Source organism: Meleagris gallopavo, chromosome 1, assembly GCF_905368555.1.
Source record: "Meleagris gallopavo chromosome 1, MGAL_WU_HG_1.1, whole genome shotgun sequence".
In the NCBI taxonomy this organism is placed as follows: domain Eukaryota; kingdom Metazoa; phylum Chordata; class Aves; order Galliformes; family Phasianidae; genus Meleagris; species Meleagris gallopavo.
The window spans coordinates 54,876,795-54,896,217 of NC_139404.1; the positions used below are offsets into that span (position 1 = coordinate 54,876,795).

General features: G+C 36.2%; 1 protein-coding gene across 3 annotated transcripts in view; it reads left to right on the forward strand.

Annotated features, from left to right (window-relative positions):
* GNPTAB (N-acetylglucosamine-1-phosphate transferase subunits alpha and beta) overlaps nucleotides 1-19,423 on the forward strand; it is a 40,058-nt gene that overhangs the window by 11,987 nt on the left and 8,648 nt on the right. For all 3 annotated transcript variants that reach the window (XM_085228206.1, XM_085228219.1, XM_085228213.1), the window contains exons 7-15: nucleotides 26-160; nucleotides 8,387-8,548; nucleotides 10,375-10,554; nucleotides 11,561-11,731; nucleotides 13,354-13,477; nucleotides 14,911-15,114; nucleotides 16,187-17,292; nucleotides 18,278-18,477; nucleotides 18,734-18,953. In XM_085228206.1, coding sequence (XP_085084332.1) covers nucleotides 26-160; nucleotides 8,387-8,548; nucleotides 10,375-10,554; nucleotides 11,561-11,731; nucleotides 13,354-13,477; nucleotides 14,911-15,114; nucleotides 16,187-17,292; nucleotides 18,278-18,477; nucleotides 18,734-18,953 — 2,502 coding nt within the window. The remainder of the gene's footprint in view (nucleotides 1-25; nucleotides 161-8,386; nucleotides 8,549-10,374; nucleotides 10,555-11,560; nucleotides 11,732-13,353; nucleotides 13,478-14,910; nucleotides 15,115-16,186; nucleotides 17,293-18,277; nucleotides 18,478-18,733; nucleotides 18,954-19,423) is intronic.

Sequence of the window (19,423 nt, forward strand, 5' to 3'; positions counted from 1 at the left end):
TTGTACCCTGTATTCTTGTTTTTAGACTACAGACAAAGAAGTTCCGGGTCTAGTGTTAATGCAAGACTTGGCCTTCCTTAGTGGATTTCCAGCTACGTTCAAAGAAACAAATCAGCTGCGATCAAAACTACCAGAGAGTCTGGCCTCTAAAGTAAAATTGGTAAGAATTTGGAGTAAAGAGTAACTTATTTGTATTGTTTTTGTTTGCTTATTTTGAATGCTTCCTACAGATCTTGCCTATCTAGCAAGAGAACTGTTGCAGGCGATGTTGTCCTATTTCTGATAGTAATCTTTTTTTGTGTGTATGTGACACTCTTCTTGAACTGTGAAGAATAGTAAACAGTAGATCAGTTGCCTTCAAAATGCCAATTTTCCATTCTGTGACTGTAAGTTATTAGGCGTTAGATTTGTTAGCCTGCAATAAGTAAAATGAAATGCTATATTTATCAGTTTCTCTTAGCCATTTGCTATAGGCTATTGCCTTACTGAAGTGTACTGAATCACAAGATTGTTTGATGTGACAGAATTTTGTTTGTGTGGTTTCTTAGCTTTTTTTTTTTCTCCTTCTTTGGTTTTGGAAGAGTTATCTTAATAGTGAAAGCAATTAAATTTTTCACAGCTGAACGTTGTATTTATCTCTTCCAAGTACTCTGTGTGGTCCCAAGCCTGTTATACATCAGCTTACCCATCTGCAAGGCAACAGAAGATCACAACTTATATGGTTGTGTCACTCACTGGCATTTTGTCTTTCATCCTCTCCTGACATTTGCACACCTTTTGCAGTTACAACCTGGTTTAACAGACAGATAGAAAGCTGCAGAACTCTGTGAAAATCATTGACCTAGGCATTGGAGAGATGAGACTAAGCTCTCTTTCTGAAGTAAGAGCTTAACAAGGTGAAGAATAGCTGGTCTGCTACTAGTTAACCAAGTCCAGTATTCTGTAAAGGGAGGAGCACAGAGACGATGGTAGTGTGAGAGGGGCTGAGAGAGAGTGATGTGAAGGGAATTAAAAAGGTGTGTAGAGAATTGGGATGTCAATCCATACAAAAAATGTCTTCATTTGTCTGATGTCTACTTATACGATGTGATAATTCACTTTGTGACTTGTTGGTGCATGACTTGCTTTCCTTGTATATGTTTAGCAGGTTAGGTTATCAGATCATGTATTGTGCTACAGCTGAATAAAGTGTAACTGGTTTCGTAGGCTGGTCACACTCCAGAGGAATGCAGGCTGAATTTCTTGTCTTGGCTCCTGTTAGAAGATTGGTTTAGAATCTTATTAATGATGGTTAGAAATAACACTAAGTAAACATATTTGAACCTCTTCCTACCGCTCTTAAGTAGCTTAATATAAATAGCTCTTAATTAGCTTTTAAAGCTTAAATAGCTCTTCTCTTTTGATTTTGTTTATGTCTTTTGTGTATTTGTAGAGTTAAGGTATGACTTTATCCTAGCATTTTTTTGTTTCACTGGATTAATTAGGCAGTGCTCTTCCCACAATATTGGGTCTCCAGTCCTCTGATCCTTCTGACAGCCCTTTCTGTGATGCTTCCACTGTGAATTTGTCTGTCTTCAATATGATCAACTAGAATTTCATACAGCATTTTAAATGAAGTATCACCAGAATTTTTAGACAGTGGCAAGTACATAGCTAACACAAGGCCGCAGACTTACATGCTGTAATACACACACTGCAAACAGTTTTGTCAGTGTTTCTACATGACATCCATTGCCTCCTTCTCCTTCTTTGTATTAATGCTACTCATAAAATGGTCTCTTGCTGTTTGGGTGAGTGATGGTAGATGTGCTTTACTGTGATAGCAGCATCCTTCCTTTTCTTTCCTAGTAGCTATATTGATTGGATTACAGTGGGTATTCATGAGGTCAATCCACCAGTCTGTGCTTGTTTTTTATATGCTATCAGTACATATATTTTTACATTGCTTTAAACAAATGGTGTTTCCTGTAAAATCCCTGAGCTAAAATGCTATTCTGCATTTAAAAGCAAGTTGAAGCATCTTTTGGCTCATATGACAATTATTCTTCGAAAACTGCTACCACCATTCTCATTTCCTATGGGGTTCAGTCCCGACTTGTATCTGTTTGTAGACAAACAGGAATGATAAATCAATAACAGCAGTTTGCAGGCAGGAATCATGCAGACCCATCCATGTTGGCACATCTCACTTGCAATTGAAGACTGAAAATCTGCTTGGATGTACAGTATCTGAAGATCTTCTTGAGTACAAGTTCATCCTTTTAGGCAAAGAGTCTTTCCTACTTCCTCAACCCAGCATAGGTTAGAAATTTCTGGTCGTTCTAACACATTTGATTTAATGAAGCTGAATTGCTCAGAATACCTTTGACATAAATTACCAGCTCTTTTCATTTATTTAACTTGCCCTTTAGCAATCAAGGAATTTAATAACAAGGTGCTCTTTATTTTTCCTTATGTTTTAATTTCAGATCTGTTAACTTATGTTTTCTTCACCCAAGGTTATTTTCTAGGAGCAGCTCTGCTGTAATATCTTCATTAATTGACAAATTGGTATCTGAATACTGCCTCAGTTCAGTGGTAGTTTGGTGGAAATTAAATCTGTCTGCTTCCACGCCTGGAAATATACTGGAGCAAGATCTTAGATGATGTTTGCTCTGAGGAGCACTTGCTCTTCTCAAGCAGCATCTGGAACTACATTCTATCTGCCTAGCAGAAGCTGCATTCCAAACTAATTTTGACTGTTTTTATCCATAGTACGCTCTGTGTTTCTTTGTCAGAGTAGCTATTCTGTGTCTTTCTTAGATCGTTAAGTATCTTTCTGTCCTTGATATTCTACCACTTTCTCGTCTTACCTATATTATCTGGCTCATATTAATGTTTTTTGCTGCTGAAACATTTTTTTTTTTTTTTTTCAGTATTGGAATATCTGTTTTTTTTTTTTTTTTTTAATCCATCTCTCCACAAGACACTTTCTAATTCTATTAGTTTTGGTTATTTCTCTAATCACATTTTCAAACTATTATTCAGTCAGTGTAAATGCTTCTTCTTTTTCTGTTCTCCTTTATACTTCTGTCTGGAATTTTCCTTCCAGGATTGAGAAAATTTTCTCCAGGTTTTTTGTCATGTATCTGTAAAGCACATACCTTGTTCTCAGGCTAGCCTGTGTTTCTTGGGTTACAATGAAGATTGTTCCATCAAGAGATGCTTTCTTTAGTGGATGCCTTAGAGTGAAATACCTAAATTCCTAGGTTTACCCCTTATTACATTTGACTGGTCTACTGGTTTTTATTCTTTGTTTCAAGACTTGTTAGAGTGGAATGGTTCTGCCTGGATCTTAATTTTTTTTACTGCCATCTGCAGCTACAGTTAATATTTTTTTTTTTTTTTTTTTCATTCCAGCAGTATCTCCTAGCAGTATTTATTACTCCAGCAAAAAGCATGGGTAGATTATTTCTGCATTTCAGTTCTGCTTGTGTCCATGTAACTGGCTAGTCTGCTTTAACAAATTTTGAAGAATGCTATACTTTCTCTAGGGTTTTAGATTCCTTTTTATGATGATGATGAACGTTAAGATGGCAGAGATGCAGCATATCTCCTTGTCTCTTCATGGGAGTGACATCCAATGCCTCTTATCTTTCTACAGGATTTTTCTTTACCTTGTCTTGATTGTTCAATATTTGTCAACAGTTGTCATCCATTGTGTGCTTTTACCTTTCTGTAGACATTATTATTGTGACCATAAGAGCTCCTCTTCTGCAATTTGGTTAGATTTTTTCTCTGTGTAAATAATTTTTTTCCTCAGGAATCCATTGCATTCTGCAGATTCTCCGCTTTGTTGTCATTGTGTCATTTTTGTCTGTGTTCCACCTGGTAGTAGAAGCTTTAGAGCATTTAACCTGAGATTAGTGTACCCTGTGTAGTTATAATGACATAGGTAGCAGTTTCTTTGCTGACCAGTTGACTAATCAGCAATTTATTCATGTTAAATCTGTAACTGAATATGGGGATATAAACATAAGGTGCTTATTTAGAGGGTCTAAAACTTTGTATATGAAATGTGTATATAATTTATTGTTATAGACTCTTCTTCTAGTGGTTCTTTTTCTAGTGAAAGCTGTAGATAGGCAGCTGTGATAAATATAACCAGGTGAGGTTCCCTCTTTACCAACTAGAGAGATGCTAGGTTAATGCTACTAATAGAAGAAGGGTTGGTTGTTCAGTCTCCACTGAATCATAGAATCATAGAATGACCATGTTTGGAAAAAGCATGTAAGATCATCCAATCTAACTGTCCATCTATCACCAATGTTTCCCACTAATCATGTCCCTCAGTACAACATCTAAAGGTTTCTTGAACACCTCCAGTGACTGTGACTCCACCATCTCCCTGGGCAGCCTGTGCCAATGCCTGACCATTCTCTCAGAGGAGCAGTGTTTCCTAACACCCAACCTGAATCTCCTCTGGTGCAATTTGAGGCCATTCCCTCTAGTCCTGTGACTAGTTACATGTGAGAAGAGGCCAACTTCCACCTCACCACAACTTCCCTTCAGGTAGTTGTAGACAGCTATTAGAAAAGAAGATTGAAGATTGTAGTGATTTTTCTACAGTTGCTACTTCTGGAATCTAAGGTCTGTAAAGTGGTGTGAGATGCCTGGTGGAGAGGAATAAAGTTACACTTGCATTAGGCTAGACTTGTCTTATCACTACCTCCCATTTCTTAATGGATTTCTCCCTAGTCTCTTTAATGGCAGTTTCTTACTGCAATGTTGAAAGCAAAGAAAAAGTAATTTAAAATTTCATCTGTAAAAACATCTGAGCAATTTTTAGAAGGGAGAAATGTGGAAGTGGAGACATGGAGGAATGTACCTTGCAGAGTATTGATAATGCTGCTTTAATCATATCATTTTCATTTGATTTAAATCACTTCTGAATCCAAAAAGCACTAAAAATTGCTTTTACCTCTGAACCACACATTTTTTTTGTTCTAAAAAGCTTCAGTGGTTCTCTGAGAGAAGCAGTTGTGCTCATCAAAAGGAGGTTTTAAGGGTGTATTATGTGTGTGACTGTCTCCTGAATTTTTGTACTTAACGGCCTACGTTGCAGTGTAATAATATGGAGACTTCATTCTTTAGAGTAATAAACAGCACAATATCTGCTGTTTGCATTTCTTGCTTTGCACTGCTAATGTTTTAACAAGTGTGATTGGAAATGTTTGGCATTCTATTATTTCCCGTGCTTTCTTAATAGTGCATTAGTAAACCACTAGGTGGGGATGTTACTCTGATTATGTGTTTGTTTGCTGCTAAGAGATATTTGTTTAGAGGCTGGAGAGATGTTAATTGAACTTAAATATGCTGAAGAGGAGCTGGTAAAAAATATTCTTTACTCTTCCTTCCCCTGCCCCTTACCCACGTTTCTAAACAAGACTGTTTTTGTTCAGCCTAAAATAGAACCTTGTGACCCAAAAACTAGGGAGCTGGTAGTCCTGTGAAGTTTGACAAGGGAAGGTTTGAAGGGTTTGGTTTTGTTTTTGAGACCATCGTACTTTTTTTCCACTGAAATATAGTGTATTTCTTTTCGTACAAACGTGACTTTCTCTGAAGATTCAGTATCCTGATTGCTTCAGGTAAAGTTGAAGGCTTGCATGTTTCCTTCATGAAATTCTGATTTCTCTTTAATGTGCACACACACATGTATGTGGACAAATTGTGTTAGAAACCATGGTGCACAGTTGTCATTTACTGCCCTTATCTTATTGATGAAAGAAAATCTGCATAGAAGCCCTTAGGCACTGTGAAACTATATGTTTCTGGATGCCCTGACAAGGGAGTTCTGGGATTCCTGCTGCGTGCTCTTATTGAAGGAGCAGACAGTTGGAGTCAGGAGCTGTTGCTGTGTGTTCTCAGAGCCAGTTCTGGGAGGGGAGCCTTAAGGCATTGTGTTGGTTTTGACTCTCAGAGAAGGTTCTCCTACTATGTTACTTTATAAACTTGGTAAGTGTACAGTGACCTCAGTATTTCATACTCACAAGACCTTTTCCACCTCTTTGGCACAACACAAGTCTTCTCCACCCCAGCCTCACCTCTCCTTGCTATTTGGGAATGTGGCTTTTCCTAGTATCCATATGGGAGTGTGGAAAAAAAGGAGCATCTTACTTCCTATGCAGCTTACTTCCAAGTGTAGACTTAGCAGTGCGAAAGGTGTTGGCTCTGAAGGAGAACTTGCACTTGAAGTTACCTGATGTGGAAAATGCTGTTTTCTGTGGGTGGTGGTTGATGTGCCAGCCTGCTGGGTGTCTTCTCAGCTGTTGCTGCTGGAAGCCAAAACTTGCCAGATCACTCTGACTCTTGGCACTTACCTGCTTGTGTGTTTCTGTTCTGCTTTCACAACATCACTGGTTTGTCTGACCAGTTTGATCAGGATGAAGGCAGACTCCAGAATATATTTCAAGAAAATGGGTAACTTCATGCCTCCTCACTGAGAGGAGGATAATAGATATGAGACTTTGGGAAATCTACAAGGGAGAAAGCTATTTTAAATATACCAAAAACAGAAAGTTCCGATCAAAGCATGAAGAATTTTAGAGGTGTGGTAAGTTATGTCATTATGAGACTTGATTGGAATCTAAATTTATCCATAGCACTGCTTATGAAAATACTTTTTTTTTTCTGGAAAAAGAAACAAACAAAAAACATACTATTGGTGTAAAAACTAAAACTCCTAAGTTAATCAGTCGTACATACTTTTCTTCTACTTGTTTGTACTTAGACTGTTAATTTTAAAAAGCTTAAGCTTAAGTGCTATATTAGTTGGGAGCAATAAATCTTGTTGAAACAAGTTAAAGAGAAACTAAATAATCTTAAGTACTTCTTCTAGAATAGCAATATGTTTGGTTTGTTTTATGTATAGGTGACAGATTCTAAGGGACTGTGTGACACTGTTGTATTCCTAAATAAAGCACATAACCACTAATGGTAGCTTGGCAATCTGTAGTATTCAGATATTTTAGGGGGTTGCTAGTTGCAGTCTGTAACTATACCTCAGCCACTGAACTACTGAAGCCACCCTTTCCACCCATAGGTTCCGATGATTCCCTGGAAGGTCTGAGATTTATCAGATTTTTCTAATGGCAGGCTTCATAAGTCAGATTGAAAGATCTCAAATAGCATATGACTCAAAGCATCAACAGCTCTAAAATGTCACAAGTGAGACAGCTGGTCTTGCTAAGGGAAGGGGTGCTGACTCTGGGACAAGTGGTGTTTTAAAATGAGAAGAAACAGTCAAATTTAATAAATAAAAGAAAAAAATCTGTAAGGGAATTATGAAGGTAAAAAGGATATTTTTTTGCTGTCTTCTGACCTATCAGTATTTAAAATGTTATTAATTGCTTTTACAGAGAGCATCCAACTGTGAAAATCTGATAGATGTGCTTATTACTCTGATGCGGCATGAAAGTACAAAAATTAAGCATTGCATCTAATAAATATTGTTAGTGGTTAACTGCATTTATTCTCAATCTGAGTGTTGTGCAAACATTTGGAGTGTGAAAGTGCAGCTGTACTTTGAGCACAGCATCTTCTCGCATTCCTGCATATGGTAAACACAGTGTTTTATTGGGCTATGCTATATTTTTACAGAAATGTTTCACTGCCCTGCAATTTGTAAGTTATAATACTATTAGATGGGACATCTACTGCAAGCTTCTTCTTATCCTGTGCATTATGAAATGTGATAGCCAGAATTACTGGTGGCAAGAGATAAAAACAGCAAACAGATCAAACAGTCTCCAACTAAGAAATGACCTTAACAGCATATTGGCAACCACCATTAAGGACTCAGAGACCCGCATGGATTAGTTCTGGAGCCCTTTGTATCTCAGATTTCTGAACTGTATGTTGCTCTCTAAACCATTCTGAATATTTCACGCTTCTGACGGCGAAGATGAATTGGTGGCCTTAATTTCCTCAGAAAAGTAGTGGTTGATTAAAAGGGACAAAGTATGATTTTTTCAGCCATATAAGAGTTGTGCTAATTCACAAATTCACATTTTGTTGTTGGAGGTAGGAGACAATGGAGGAGACTTATTCGCTTTAATATTTCTAACACAGCTTACTGTTGCTGGATTATTGTGTTAAGTGAAATGTTTGTTTTGGAAAGTGAAGGCTTTGCATCTAGAAGTGTTCTATATCTTAAAATGCTTTTTATTTCCCGTTTTGTTACCCCTTTTTTGTGTTCTTACAAAATTGTACTTCTCTAAAAACAGTGTTTACTAGTCATTTTTACTGGTAATGTAATGCCAGCAAGAAAATAGAACAGAAAGGTTGAGTTGGCCGAGGAATAGTGCTGCTGTGGGTACATGCCAAACATTATTTTCTCCATTTGTAGTTGCAGCTCTATTCTGAAGCCAGTGTGGCTCTTTTGCAACTGAATAACCCCAAGGGTTTCCATGAACTGAGCAAACAAGCGAAGAAGAACATGACTATAGATGGAAAAGAATTAACGCTTAATCCTGCTTACTTATTGTGGGACCTGAGCTCCATCAGTCAGGTAGGTAAGCCCTGTTACAGAATGTAGAGGTTGCAGTGTGCAGAAGCTTACAATTAACTAATTAATGATAGGGAGCATGGGATTTCTTTAAAAAATTTGGATGTAGTAAGGTATTTATTATGTTGTAATTAAATGCCATAAGAACACTGCCAAATTCTAAAATCAAAAAGGAGGAAGCATCATGAAGAGTGGCATTTCATTTATTAGAGAAGAAGGAAATTTCAATTAAAAATTTTGCCCTCTGCACATGTTCTTATAAGGTTGTGAGCAATAAAGTCCCAAAAGGCTTAATTGATGCTAACTGACAGATAAATAGATTGCTTTTGTGTGGGAAAGAGACAAGGTTTTATTAACAAACGTGATTACCCTTTTCCCAATATGTTTCTTAGGGTTTTGTTGTGGTGGGTTTGTTTTTTGTTGTTTAGTTTAGTTTTGGGTTTTTATTTTGCATTGCATTGTTACATTTGCTGAACAAATGCTGATCACTTCTCTTTTGAAAAAAATCAAAGAAATTCAATACAGGTGTCCATACGGAAAGGAGTTCTAATTTGAACAAGGAATAAATGCAGGAATGTTAAGTTTGTCAAAAGGAAAACAAACAAAATCACCAGAATAGCTCTTTCAAGATGAGATCTAAAATCTTGTTTTTTCCCTTAATAATGTCAAATAGCATGGGTAAAGTAAATGTGCCCTTTCTAATAATCCTTATGGTCTCTTTTTGTAGCCAGTTAACCTGGGTTTGGGGAACTTTTGCTTATTGCTACAGTCCATGAACTCAAACTTTATATTTTCCCATGTTTACATTATTCATCAATTTGTAAATGGGCACTTAGCTGATGTTATTTAAAATGTTTTCATTTATGTTTTGCAGAATCCATATGTTGTTACTGTATATATTGGAAAAGGAGACTTATTTAGAGTGCATAGAATTTGCAATGAAAATTCAGTGTTTGATGATTACCTTTTTTTTTTTTTTTTTTTTCCTCAAGTGTCCTGTTCTAATTGGGCACGGTTCCATACTTATTCTTTATGGTAACTTTAATTCTCAGTTTGGGAAGAGGCCATTAAGTTCTTATAAATGGAACAGAAATGTGGTAAAAAAACATGTTTGTTACTTACCTGAGAAATTTCTAATTTAAAATGTTTCTCTTTAAAAAACTTATGGAAATCTTTAGTTCAGCTATTTGGTAGCGAATATTAGGATTACATTAGCTGATTGCCTCCTGCCTTTTTTTTTTTTTTTTTTTTTTTTTAATGAAAGACCAGCAGATAATTGAAGAGCAGCGACATCATCACTCTTGCAGTATCTCTATATTAGGTGACACAGTTATATATGGTTTATGATGTGATATGCTTGGAAGGCCCCAGTCTCTTAAAACAGCAGCTCTGAAAGGTGATGTTACTGATATGAAATGCAACTTGGCTTTTGATCAAGATCAGTAAATAATTGAGACTGATAATTCACAAGAGCAAGAGGGTGGGGTTTTTTGTTGTTTTTGTTTGGTTTTGTTTGTTGTTTTGTTTTTAACTGAGGTTCTTTCTCCAAGAGCTGGATCACACGAGGCACTGTCATCTTGCCGTGTGCTCACCAGATGACCTAATGATACCAAGTGGTGAGCCATTGATGTACTGTTCACCTTGACAGTTTAGTAGAGTATAATCTCTAGAGGAATATCAGTACATGATCATTGTATTTTTATTTTTTTTTTCAATCTCTAAGTCTCAATTACTTATGACCCGTATGGTAAAGGATTCTACTGTTATCTGGCTTGATTGGAACTTAAAACGGTTTGTTTAAAATCTAAAAGATTCTTCTTTTTTTATAGTCTAAACAGGATGAAGATATTTCTGCCAGCCGTTTTGAAGATAACGAAGAGCTGAGGTATTCCTTACGATCAATAGAGAGACATGCTCCTTGGGTACGACATATTTTCATTGTCACTAATGGGCAGATTCCTTCCTGGCTTAACCTGGATAATCCCCGGATAACCATAGTGACCCACCAGGTAAAAACAAAAAACAAACCCCCAGGGATAAGCAGCAAAAAACCTCCAGCCCCGGGGAGAAAAAACAAAACAACAAAAAAACCACACAACCAACCAAAAAACCCACCCAACAACAACAAAGGAAAAAGCACAAATGTACCATTATTAAAGAGTCTGTTTTGAAATGCAGTTATCCCCTTTCAGCTGAAGGCTGCTTTTATTAGGAACGAAGTGACCAATTCTCCCCCTTCCCATGCACTGTTTTGTTAAACCCCAATATGTTTTAGTACTTCAAATACAGATATCTCAGGTTAAGCAGGTAACTAAAGATATATCAAGCCTTCACTGAGTTAATTTCTCCAAATACTAAGATTTCAGCCAATGTGTACTTGTTTCTTTATAAAAGTATGTTTATTAAAAAACAACAAAAAACATATGGCAAGAAAAGATAATTTGTATCCATGAACTCAGAACGAGTGCTAACCTAATAAATTTGCTGACAGGGTGGACAACAGTTGTTAAAATGAAGAAGATGGCTCCAAAAATCAAGTAACTACGCATTCTGTAAAGCTTATTTAAAAGAGAAAGGGAATCCTGCAAGGTTACTAAATAAGTGAAACAACAAAAAAACAACTTCTTAATACAAAATCAAGAGTAAGTTTGATCTGTGGATATGACATAGGAGCCCTGAGCAACTTAAGTGGTAACAAGATACTAATTCAGCTTCTGTTGCTATCTGCTTGCTAAGTTATCTGACAGAGATGGAAGAACGCTGATTGAACATTGGAACAGATTCAACTTAAAATTTTGTTCTTCCTGTACTATGGAAGTAGTATAAATATATGTACCCTGGGCCTGATCCAGTAGCTAGTGAACTAGATAGTCTTTGTGTTGAATGAGGTGCAGATTTTTGTTAAGCATCAGACATGAAAATGGTTTTACATGGGAAAAGGGAATAGAGAAGTTTTAGTTTTTTGCTAATGTTTTTTCACTTTTTTCTTTTATATGTCTCTTCTTGTTCTTTCAGGAAATATTTCAGAATGTGAGTCACTTGCCAACCTTCAGTTCACCAGCTATTGAAAGCCACATTCATCGTATTAATGGTCTCTCTCAGAAGTTTATCTATCTCAATGATGATGTTATGTTTGGGAAGGATGTTTGGCCTGATGATTTTTACAGTCACTCTAAAGGTCAAAAGGTAAGCTCCTATGAAATAATTTTTTAGACTTGAAACTTCTCTGTGCTAATATAGCAAAAAGTGAGGAAACACTATTTGGAAAGAGAGAGAAAGATACTACCCCTTCTCTCTTATACCTCTAATGGATCATTATTCTTAGCTGGACAATTGGTAGCAAAGGTGTCATGTAATTGTGTTGTGTTGATGCTTGGATTGCAGAATTATCTTTTGGTATTTTCTCCCTGGTTTGTTTTTTTTGTTAATGGCATAATAGTCCTCTTTGACTTCACTTTATAATTTTGTTCCCCAGTTCTTCCACTTTCTGTGTGAGCACTGGGAAGACCAATTTGGTGTTTGAAAGCTGCCACTTGTCCCATGAAACAAAAATAATTCACAGGAAAATGTTCTGTTCCAAATAGATTCTTCCAGAAATGCTGAGATCTGATGATGTTCAGACTAGTCTAATATTTAAATTTACCATTAACAATCTCTATTCTAGAGACCTACAGTGCCTTTGCCAAGTCTTTGTAGAATTATATGTAATTGTGTACTGAAAGATAGTGCTTTTAGTAAACGTGAAGTGGTTTAGTCTTTCAAAAACAAACCTGTCATAACTGGGGTTAAATAAAGAAAGCAGGCTGAGGACTATAGTTGTGCATAAAGACTATGGGGTACCAGCAAAGTTTTCAGCCGCCACCTTGCTCTACAGGAGTAACATGGAGGAAAAACTTTAAAACTTGCATACTGTTTTAATACAAGTAATAGATATAAGGGGATACAGAAGATGCTAGAGACCACTGTATGAGTGCTTCATACAGACAGATGTGCACACATGTACACTGAATTGTATAAAATAAATGACTGTAAAAATACTAATTTCTAGTACTTGAGGACATTAGAAGGCTTTGTCTATTTAAGTCTTTGAAGTAGGCATGTAGTAGGAGAGTCCTGTTTTAATGGCATTTCTATTGTTCTTCAACTATTGCTCTCAGTTATAAGAATGATGTAAGCTTGGGTAAAATATTTGTGATAACCTGATCAGTATTTCAGTAGCAAATGTGCTACAAAAATCTTTAAACAGTAATGTCTAAAGGAAAATGTATGTGGTTTTTAATGCCCTCTCAGTTGAAAATACACATACTGACATGCCTTATTTTTATCTTGGTAATTCTAAGAATTACTTGATCAAAGAGAATCAGATGTTCGGTGTGTGCTGCTTATCTCATGACTGGTTAGTGATAAGGAAACATCTTTAGTCGTGGAAACAAGTGAACTGCAGAGCTATTTTAGATTGAAGTCTCCTCCTTTATCAGATTTTTTTAAAAAAGATAAAAATACTAATTTTCATTTGAAGATGTTTCGCAAAAATGGGATGTACTGGGATGTCCTACTTCCTATTTTCAGCCATTGCTGCCTTGCTCTGTAGCCAAGAGGTCTCATTTAACATGAGACTTGATCTCCTTCTGTTTGAGAGGGATAACATTTATTTCACCTGATGAAGTTTAAATGCAGTTTGTAAAGCTTTGCAGGCACTGGAGACACTATATACAGAGAGTATTTATTTTAAGTCTCTATATTCCAAGAAACAAGCTCAGCTGACTTTTATTTGACAGACCTTGGCTCAAACTGTAATATTGTTCCAGGTTTACTTGACGTGGCCTGTGCCAAACTGTGCTGAAGGATGTCCTGGTTCATGGATCAAAGATGGTTACTGTGATAAAGCCTGTAATAACTCGGCTTGTGATTGGGATGGAGGTGACTGCATTGGTAAGACAACAAAGTTAATTTAGGGCAAAAAAACACAGACTTTCTTTTTTGTTAAAATTCTGTAATATGTGATTCTCCTGTAACTTAAACAAACAAAAAATAACCTTCTGTAACAGGGGAAAAATAGTCATCCTAAATATTAAAGATAAATAAATTCATGTATACTAAAAGGCATGCAAATTGACAGCAGTTGATCAAAGGAAAACCTTTTTTTAGCTATCAAAGTTGACTACATGACAGGAAAATTTTTGAACCTCAGAGTCCAAATAATATTGCACTTTCAAGGGAATTTCAGTCCTGGTTTCATTCCTTAACGAAATTATCTGTTGTTCAGATAACAAAACAAGTAAGAAAAGAGGTTGGTAGATTCACTAAGAACCATGAACAGAATATCAGTATCTGAGGCGTTTAGTATTGCATTGTAAATTGAAGTTCTGTGGATATGACGACAGTGTTTTGCACAGTAGTACGGGCCGTACCGTCGTCTTTCACTTTCCTACTTTTTAATATTGCTTGCTTCATATTAAGGTGAAATTTTAAGTTGACTTTGTATTTAAATGGAAAGTTTATTTGCACAAGAGTTTTATGATACAGTTTAATTTTCAAAGTTCTGACCCACTTTCCCTTCATAGAGGAGGCTGTCTGTACACGCTCCTCTCCTAAATTTCACTTAATGTTTCTAAAGCCACAGTCGGATATAGTCTAAGTAGATTTTGTTACTTTTCTGATTCTGATCTCTGTTTCACTGCTTTTCCATTTCTGGATCAGTTTCCATGCCTTGAAAATCCTTAACACTATCTGGAAGTGAACACACTGGGGTAACTTTGATTACAAGGTTCCTTTCTACCTCCTCTCCTATCGAACACTTAAACAAAAAATTTATTTTCATCCTTTATGAAGCTAGAGGATGATCCCCTCTCTCTTTTCCTCCCAGAAAAGCCATGATGATTGCGACATGCAGGAAAAGTGAATCATTTGACATGAAAGCAGTCAGAGCAGTCTAAGTTCATTGTGAAGCTGCACCTAAATTCAATTTTCCAGACTATAGGTTATGAAAATGAAGTGAGGCTTCTGCGCTGAGGAAGTGATGCAGTACTGTGGGGAACTGCAGTCAAGAATGCAAGCAGAAGTAAATCAGTTTTCTGCCTACATTTTTGAAGTTAATATAAAATATACATTGCTGTTTTTGTTGCAGTTTTAAGTTGGTTTGCAAACCTCTACAGTGAGATTTATATATATATATATAAAATTATATATAAAAAAGATTGTGCAATTGTACACAGAGTAGTTAATTGCGTTTCAATTTTTCTGTGGATAAATAAGATTCTGCTGACTTTTCTATCCAGCTTTAACACCATATACTAAAATGTCCTTTCCTCAGAAATAAGAATTTCAAATGATTAATCTTTGTAATTTTTCTTTTTTCTATTTAGGTAACAGTGGGGGTAGTCGCTATGTTGCTGGTGGTGGTGCAGTAGGAGGTATAGGGAATGGACCACCGTGGCAGTTTGGTGCAGGAATAAGTGGTGTTTCATACTGTAACCAAGGTTGTGCTAATTCCTGGCTAGCAGATAAATTCTGTGATCAGGCCTGCAATGTCCTCTCCTGTGGATTTGATGCTGGTGACTGTGGACAAGGTATACAAAATACATAGCTGATAAACCTTCTCTTGAATTTCTCTTGAATTGCATTAGGTTTTTTGGTTCCTTATTCTCCAGTAGTTCTAAGAGCCCAGCAGTGTCAAGAAAAAGAACTGCTAGCAGCTGAAAGAAATAATCAGGCACTTCTTGTATTCACTAATTTAAACTTGAATTAATTTTTGCATGCTATTTTTGTTAATCAGTATTTACCAAGCGTTGATAAGGTAAGGTGCTTGATGTCTTACGGAACAGCGCACATCAAAGTCATTACCCAAGAGGCTTACACTTAAAGTGCAGAAATTATATTTCAGCTATGCAAACTGTCTTTACCCAAATGAGAACTGCTGATTTGATGATCTCATAATGGTTAAAAAAGGAAATTAAAGGACCTTTGTGATGCTGAAGGTGAGAGTTAAGCCTGACTCTACACTCTTGCCAGAGGCTACTTTCAGTCACCTGTGGGTTCTGCTGTGGAGTGAGTTTCCTGCATGTATATTTTCCTTGTCTGCTGCTGGCTACAGAGGCTTTCATCTTTTAATTGTGGTGTTCAAATGTGTGAGCAACTGGATTTAGGATGGACTTTTGAATCTTATTGTATTTAAGCCACGAGCCATGCCATGTAGCAGGGGGCGTCAGTAATGAATGCATGAGATTGCTATGTCTTCTCCGTGGGAAGGAAAATTTAATTTCAACCTGTCTGATGCTGGAAGTTCTAAATCAAGGTGCAATGTAGTAGTGAGAAGCAACTTTTGTAATGCGAGTGACAAAAATGTAATATGAGCGTGTTACTTACAATTGATACCTAATTTTTAGTGAGTTGCAGTAATGAGCCAATTAAGCTATTTATGTAGAAGGAGTTTTTTTAAAAATTACAGTTCTTTTTATAATTGCCACTGGAATGAATGTCAGGTTTATAATTCTGTTCTAGTAAATCATTATTAAAGATTAGTAAGAAATCAGAAGCCACAGTAAGTGTTCATTCACAAAGCTGAGCATATTACACCTAGAAAAGATCGGAGGAAGAAAAGTCTCACTACAAATTGACAGATTTTTTTTTTTTTTTTTCCAGATCACTTTGAAGAAATGTACAAGGTGACGCTTCAGCTAAATCAGACCTACTATGTTGTTCCAAAAGGCGAATGTCTGCCCTACTTCAGCTTCAGTGAGATAGCCAAGAAAGCAATTGAGGGTTCATATAGCGATAATCCAATTATCCGACATGCTTCAGTTGCTAACAAATGGAAGACTATCCACCTCATAATGCACAGTGGCATGAATACAACCATGATCTATTTTAATCTTACATTTCTAAATAAAAATGATGACGAGTTTAAAATGCATGTAGCTGTTGAAGTTGATACTAGAGAGGAACCAAAACTGAACACAACTTCAGTGCAAAAATCTGACTCTGATTTTAAAACAACAACAATACCAGAAGCTGAGATGATATTTGAAGATATTCCTGAAGAAAAACGCTTTCCAAGAGTCAAGAGACATCGAAATGGCACAGGAGAGAGTCTCCATGAAGAGGTGATAATACCTTCAGTAAATCCATCTCTCCTTCCTGAAAGTATTCAACTAGCACTGCAGAACCTAGACTTAAAACTAGCAAATGGTGATATCACTCAGAAGGGATTTAACCTATCCAAGGCTGCTCTCCTGAGACCTTTTCAATTCTTAACTACAGTAAAGAAGATTGCAGGTCTGGAAGAGAATAGAGTACATCATAGTCTACAAGATCAGAAGAATGTAACCAGCTGGCAGAAGCCTTATGAAGATGTAAACAATGGCAAAATAGAAAAAACAAAAGCAAATGATGAATTTCAACCAAGGCTTATAGGAACAAAGGAGACTGATGTGACAGTGAACACAAATAAACCAATTTCTAGGATAAAGCCTAAATCCACACATTCAGCCCGGAGCATAGGAAGTGAAAATGAACCTAAAGATAAAGTATTGAATGCGCTTATATTAAGGGGAACCCAGAAATCAAAAAATACTGTGAATGTAGAAACTGGAGAAGATACAGAGGGGATGGAAGGAAGGAAAGGACAAGTAGAGTTGGATACAAATATAAGAAAGGAGTTAGTAGGAAGAAAATTGCAGTCTTATGCAGGAAGTTACCAAGGCTTTTTGCCATGGGAGAAAAAGAAGTATTTCCAGGACCTTCTTGATGTGAGTATCTTAACAACACTGCTGTCTTAGTTAAGACAATGGGTTAAACCACAACAACTGCTCATTGGAATAGTTGCATCTTTCTGCATATTGTTAATATGATTTGTAAATTTAGAATGTGACTTGCTTTTGATGTACCTATCAAGATTTTTTTTTAAATTCTTTGAGTTTTCCTGTAAAATCTAATTTGTTTATAATTTGGACCTCTCTTAGCTAGGTGGTAAAAGTCAAATAGCCATTTCTGTTCTGTTCTCTGTGGGTTTTCTTGTTTATTTATTTATTTTTTAAGTCATATTCACTTCTTTTTCAGTGCATGTTGATGCAGTGATATTATTTGGACACAGTACTCTAAAGAAAAGTTAGTTTTTTTGGGTTACACTTATACCAGTGTGGATCCAGTCCATAAAAGTATTCAAATACAAATGAGTTCTAAAAGTTAAATTGAAAGTCTACCAAACTTGCAGCCAAAGCATTTTGGCAGTTTTGAAAACCTCTGGAAGATAGAGACTGCTTTGCAGCAACTGCTTTGCACTACTCCAAACAGCAAAGGTGGTATGTTTCTAAAAGCCTACATCTTTCTGTTCTTCTAGGATTGGATTTTGCATGAGAAATCTCTATATTTGTGAGATCTCAACTACTACGTGTGGAAAAAAAAATAAAAGGTCAATATTACAAATATAGCAAAAAGTGACTCGAGTGTGCATGTCAGAAGAGGTGTCAGAAGAAAAATAATGAATAATAACCACTATTAACTATTAACCACTTTTCCTTAGAGCATAGCAGTTTTAAGAAGTTATTTTCTATTTCTTTTGTTTTTAAAGAGAAATCAGAAGAACACGGAGAAACATATTCAAAGCTTCTCTTTCCATTTTCACCTCTGAAAAAAGAACCAGCACCAGCCTGAAATGTCAGCTTTCCTATGTGTTTTATGCTTTTGATCTTTGTTGATAATATAACTTTAATGTATGCTTATCTTGCTGTTTAGGAGGAAGAGTCATTACTCAAAGAAATGTCATACTTTACTGATGGTAGACATCTTGGAAGGCAGCTGAAAGATACATTTGCTGATTCCCTTCGATATGTAAATAAGCTTTTAAACAGTAAATTTGGATTTACATCTCGGAAAGTCCCTGCTCATATGCCTCACATGATTGACCGCACTGTTATGCAAGAGCTGCAGGACATGTGAGTATGGCTTTCACTGGAGTTATACATAACTAGATAATTCTATATTTCTGTTAATGCTTTGTTATAACTATTTCTAATATGTTGATAGCTATTCATAAAAATCATATTTTGGAAATGGAAACTTATTAAAACATGCTGGTTGTGCTAAGCTAAGGAGACTTTAGAGAACCTTTTGAAAATTTAGATGAGAATTTGTTTTCAGAGGAGCAATGTTTTACCAGAAACCAGTGTATTAACTTATACTTTTGTGTAGGTTTCCTGAGGAGTTTGACAAGACATCATTTCACAAAGTGCGGCACTCAGAAGATATGCAGTTTGCTTTTTCATATTTCTACTATCTTATGAGTGCAGTTCAGCCACTGAATGTTTCTCAGATCTTCGATGAGGTTGATACAGACCAGTCAGGGATTTTGTCTGACCGAGAGATTCGCACACTGGCCACAAGAATCCATGAACTACCATTAAGTTTGCAGGTACTTTTTTCATAATAACAACTAGAGTAACTTAATTTCTGAAATCCAAAACTGTTACAATAAAATGAATGGAACCTTTACTTATCCTTTCTTTAACATTGGTAACATCTGGCAATTCTTAAATTTTAGCTGGAGAATACAAAGTTACTTTCTGTTTCTTTATGGACCATTCTTCTATGGACTCAACAATTAAGTTGAGTTCTAGCAGAAAAATTGGTGACTGGTATCCTGAGAACAAGGGAGTGAGTAGTATGAATTTGTGAGAAAAAATGTTCACTGCTAAAATACAGTGTGAAGTGTGAGATTCTGTTGTGCTTACTCTTGGTCTTGCACATGGTTTAAAAACAAAACAAAACAAAACAAAAACCCAGCCACATTCTTGACTGTAAAATTTGTACCGTTAAGAAAGATGTGAGGAAAGGGCAGCAAAGAAATGGAGTTACTGGTAAATACTACGACCATATAAGGAG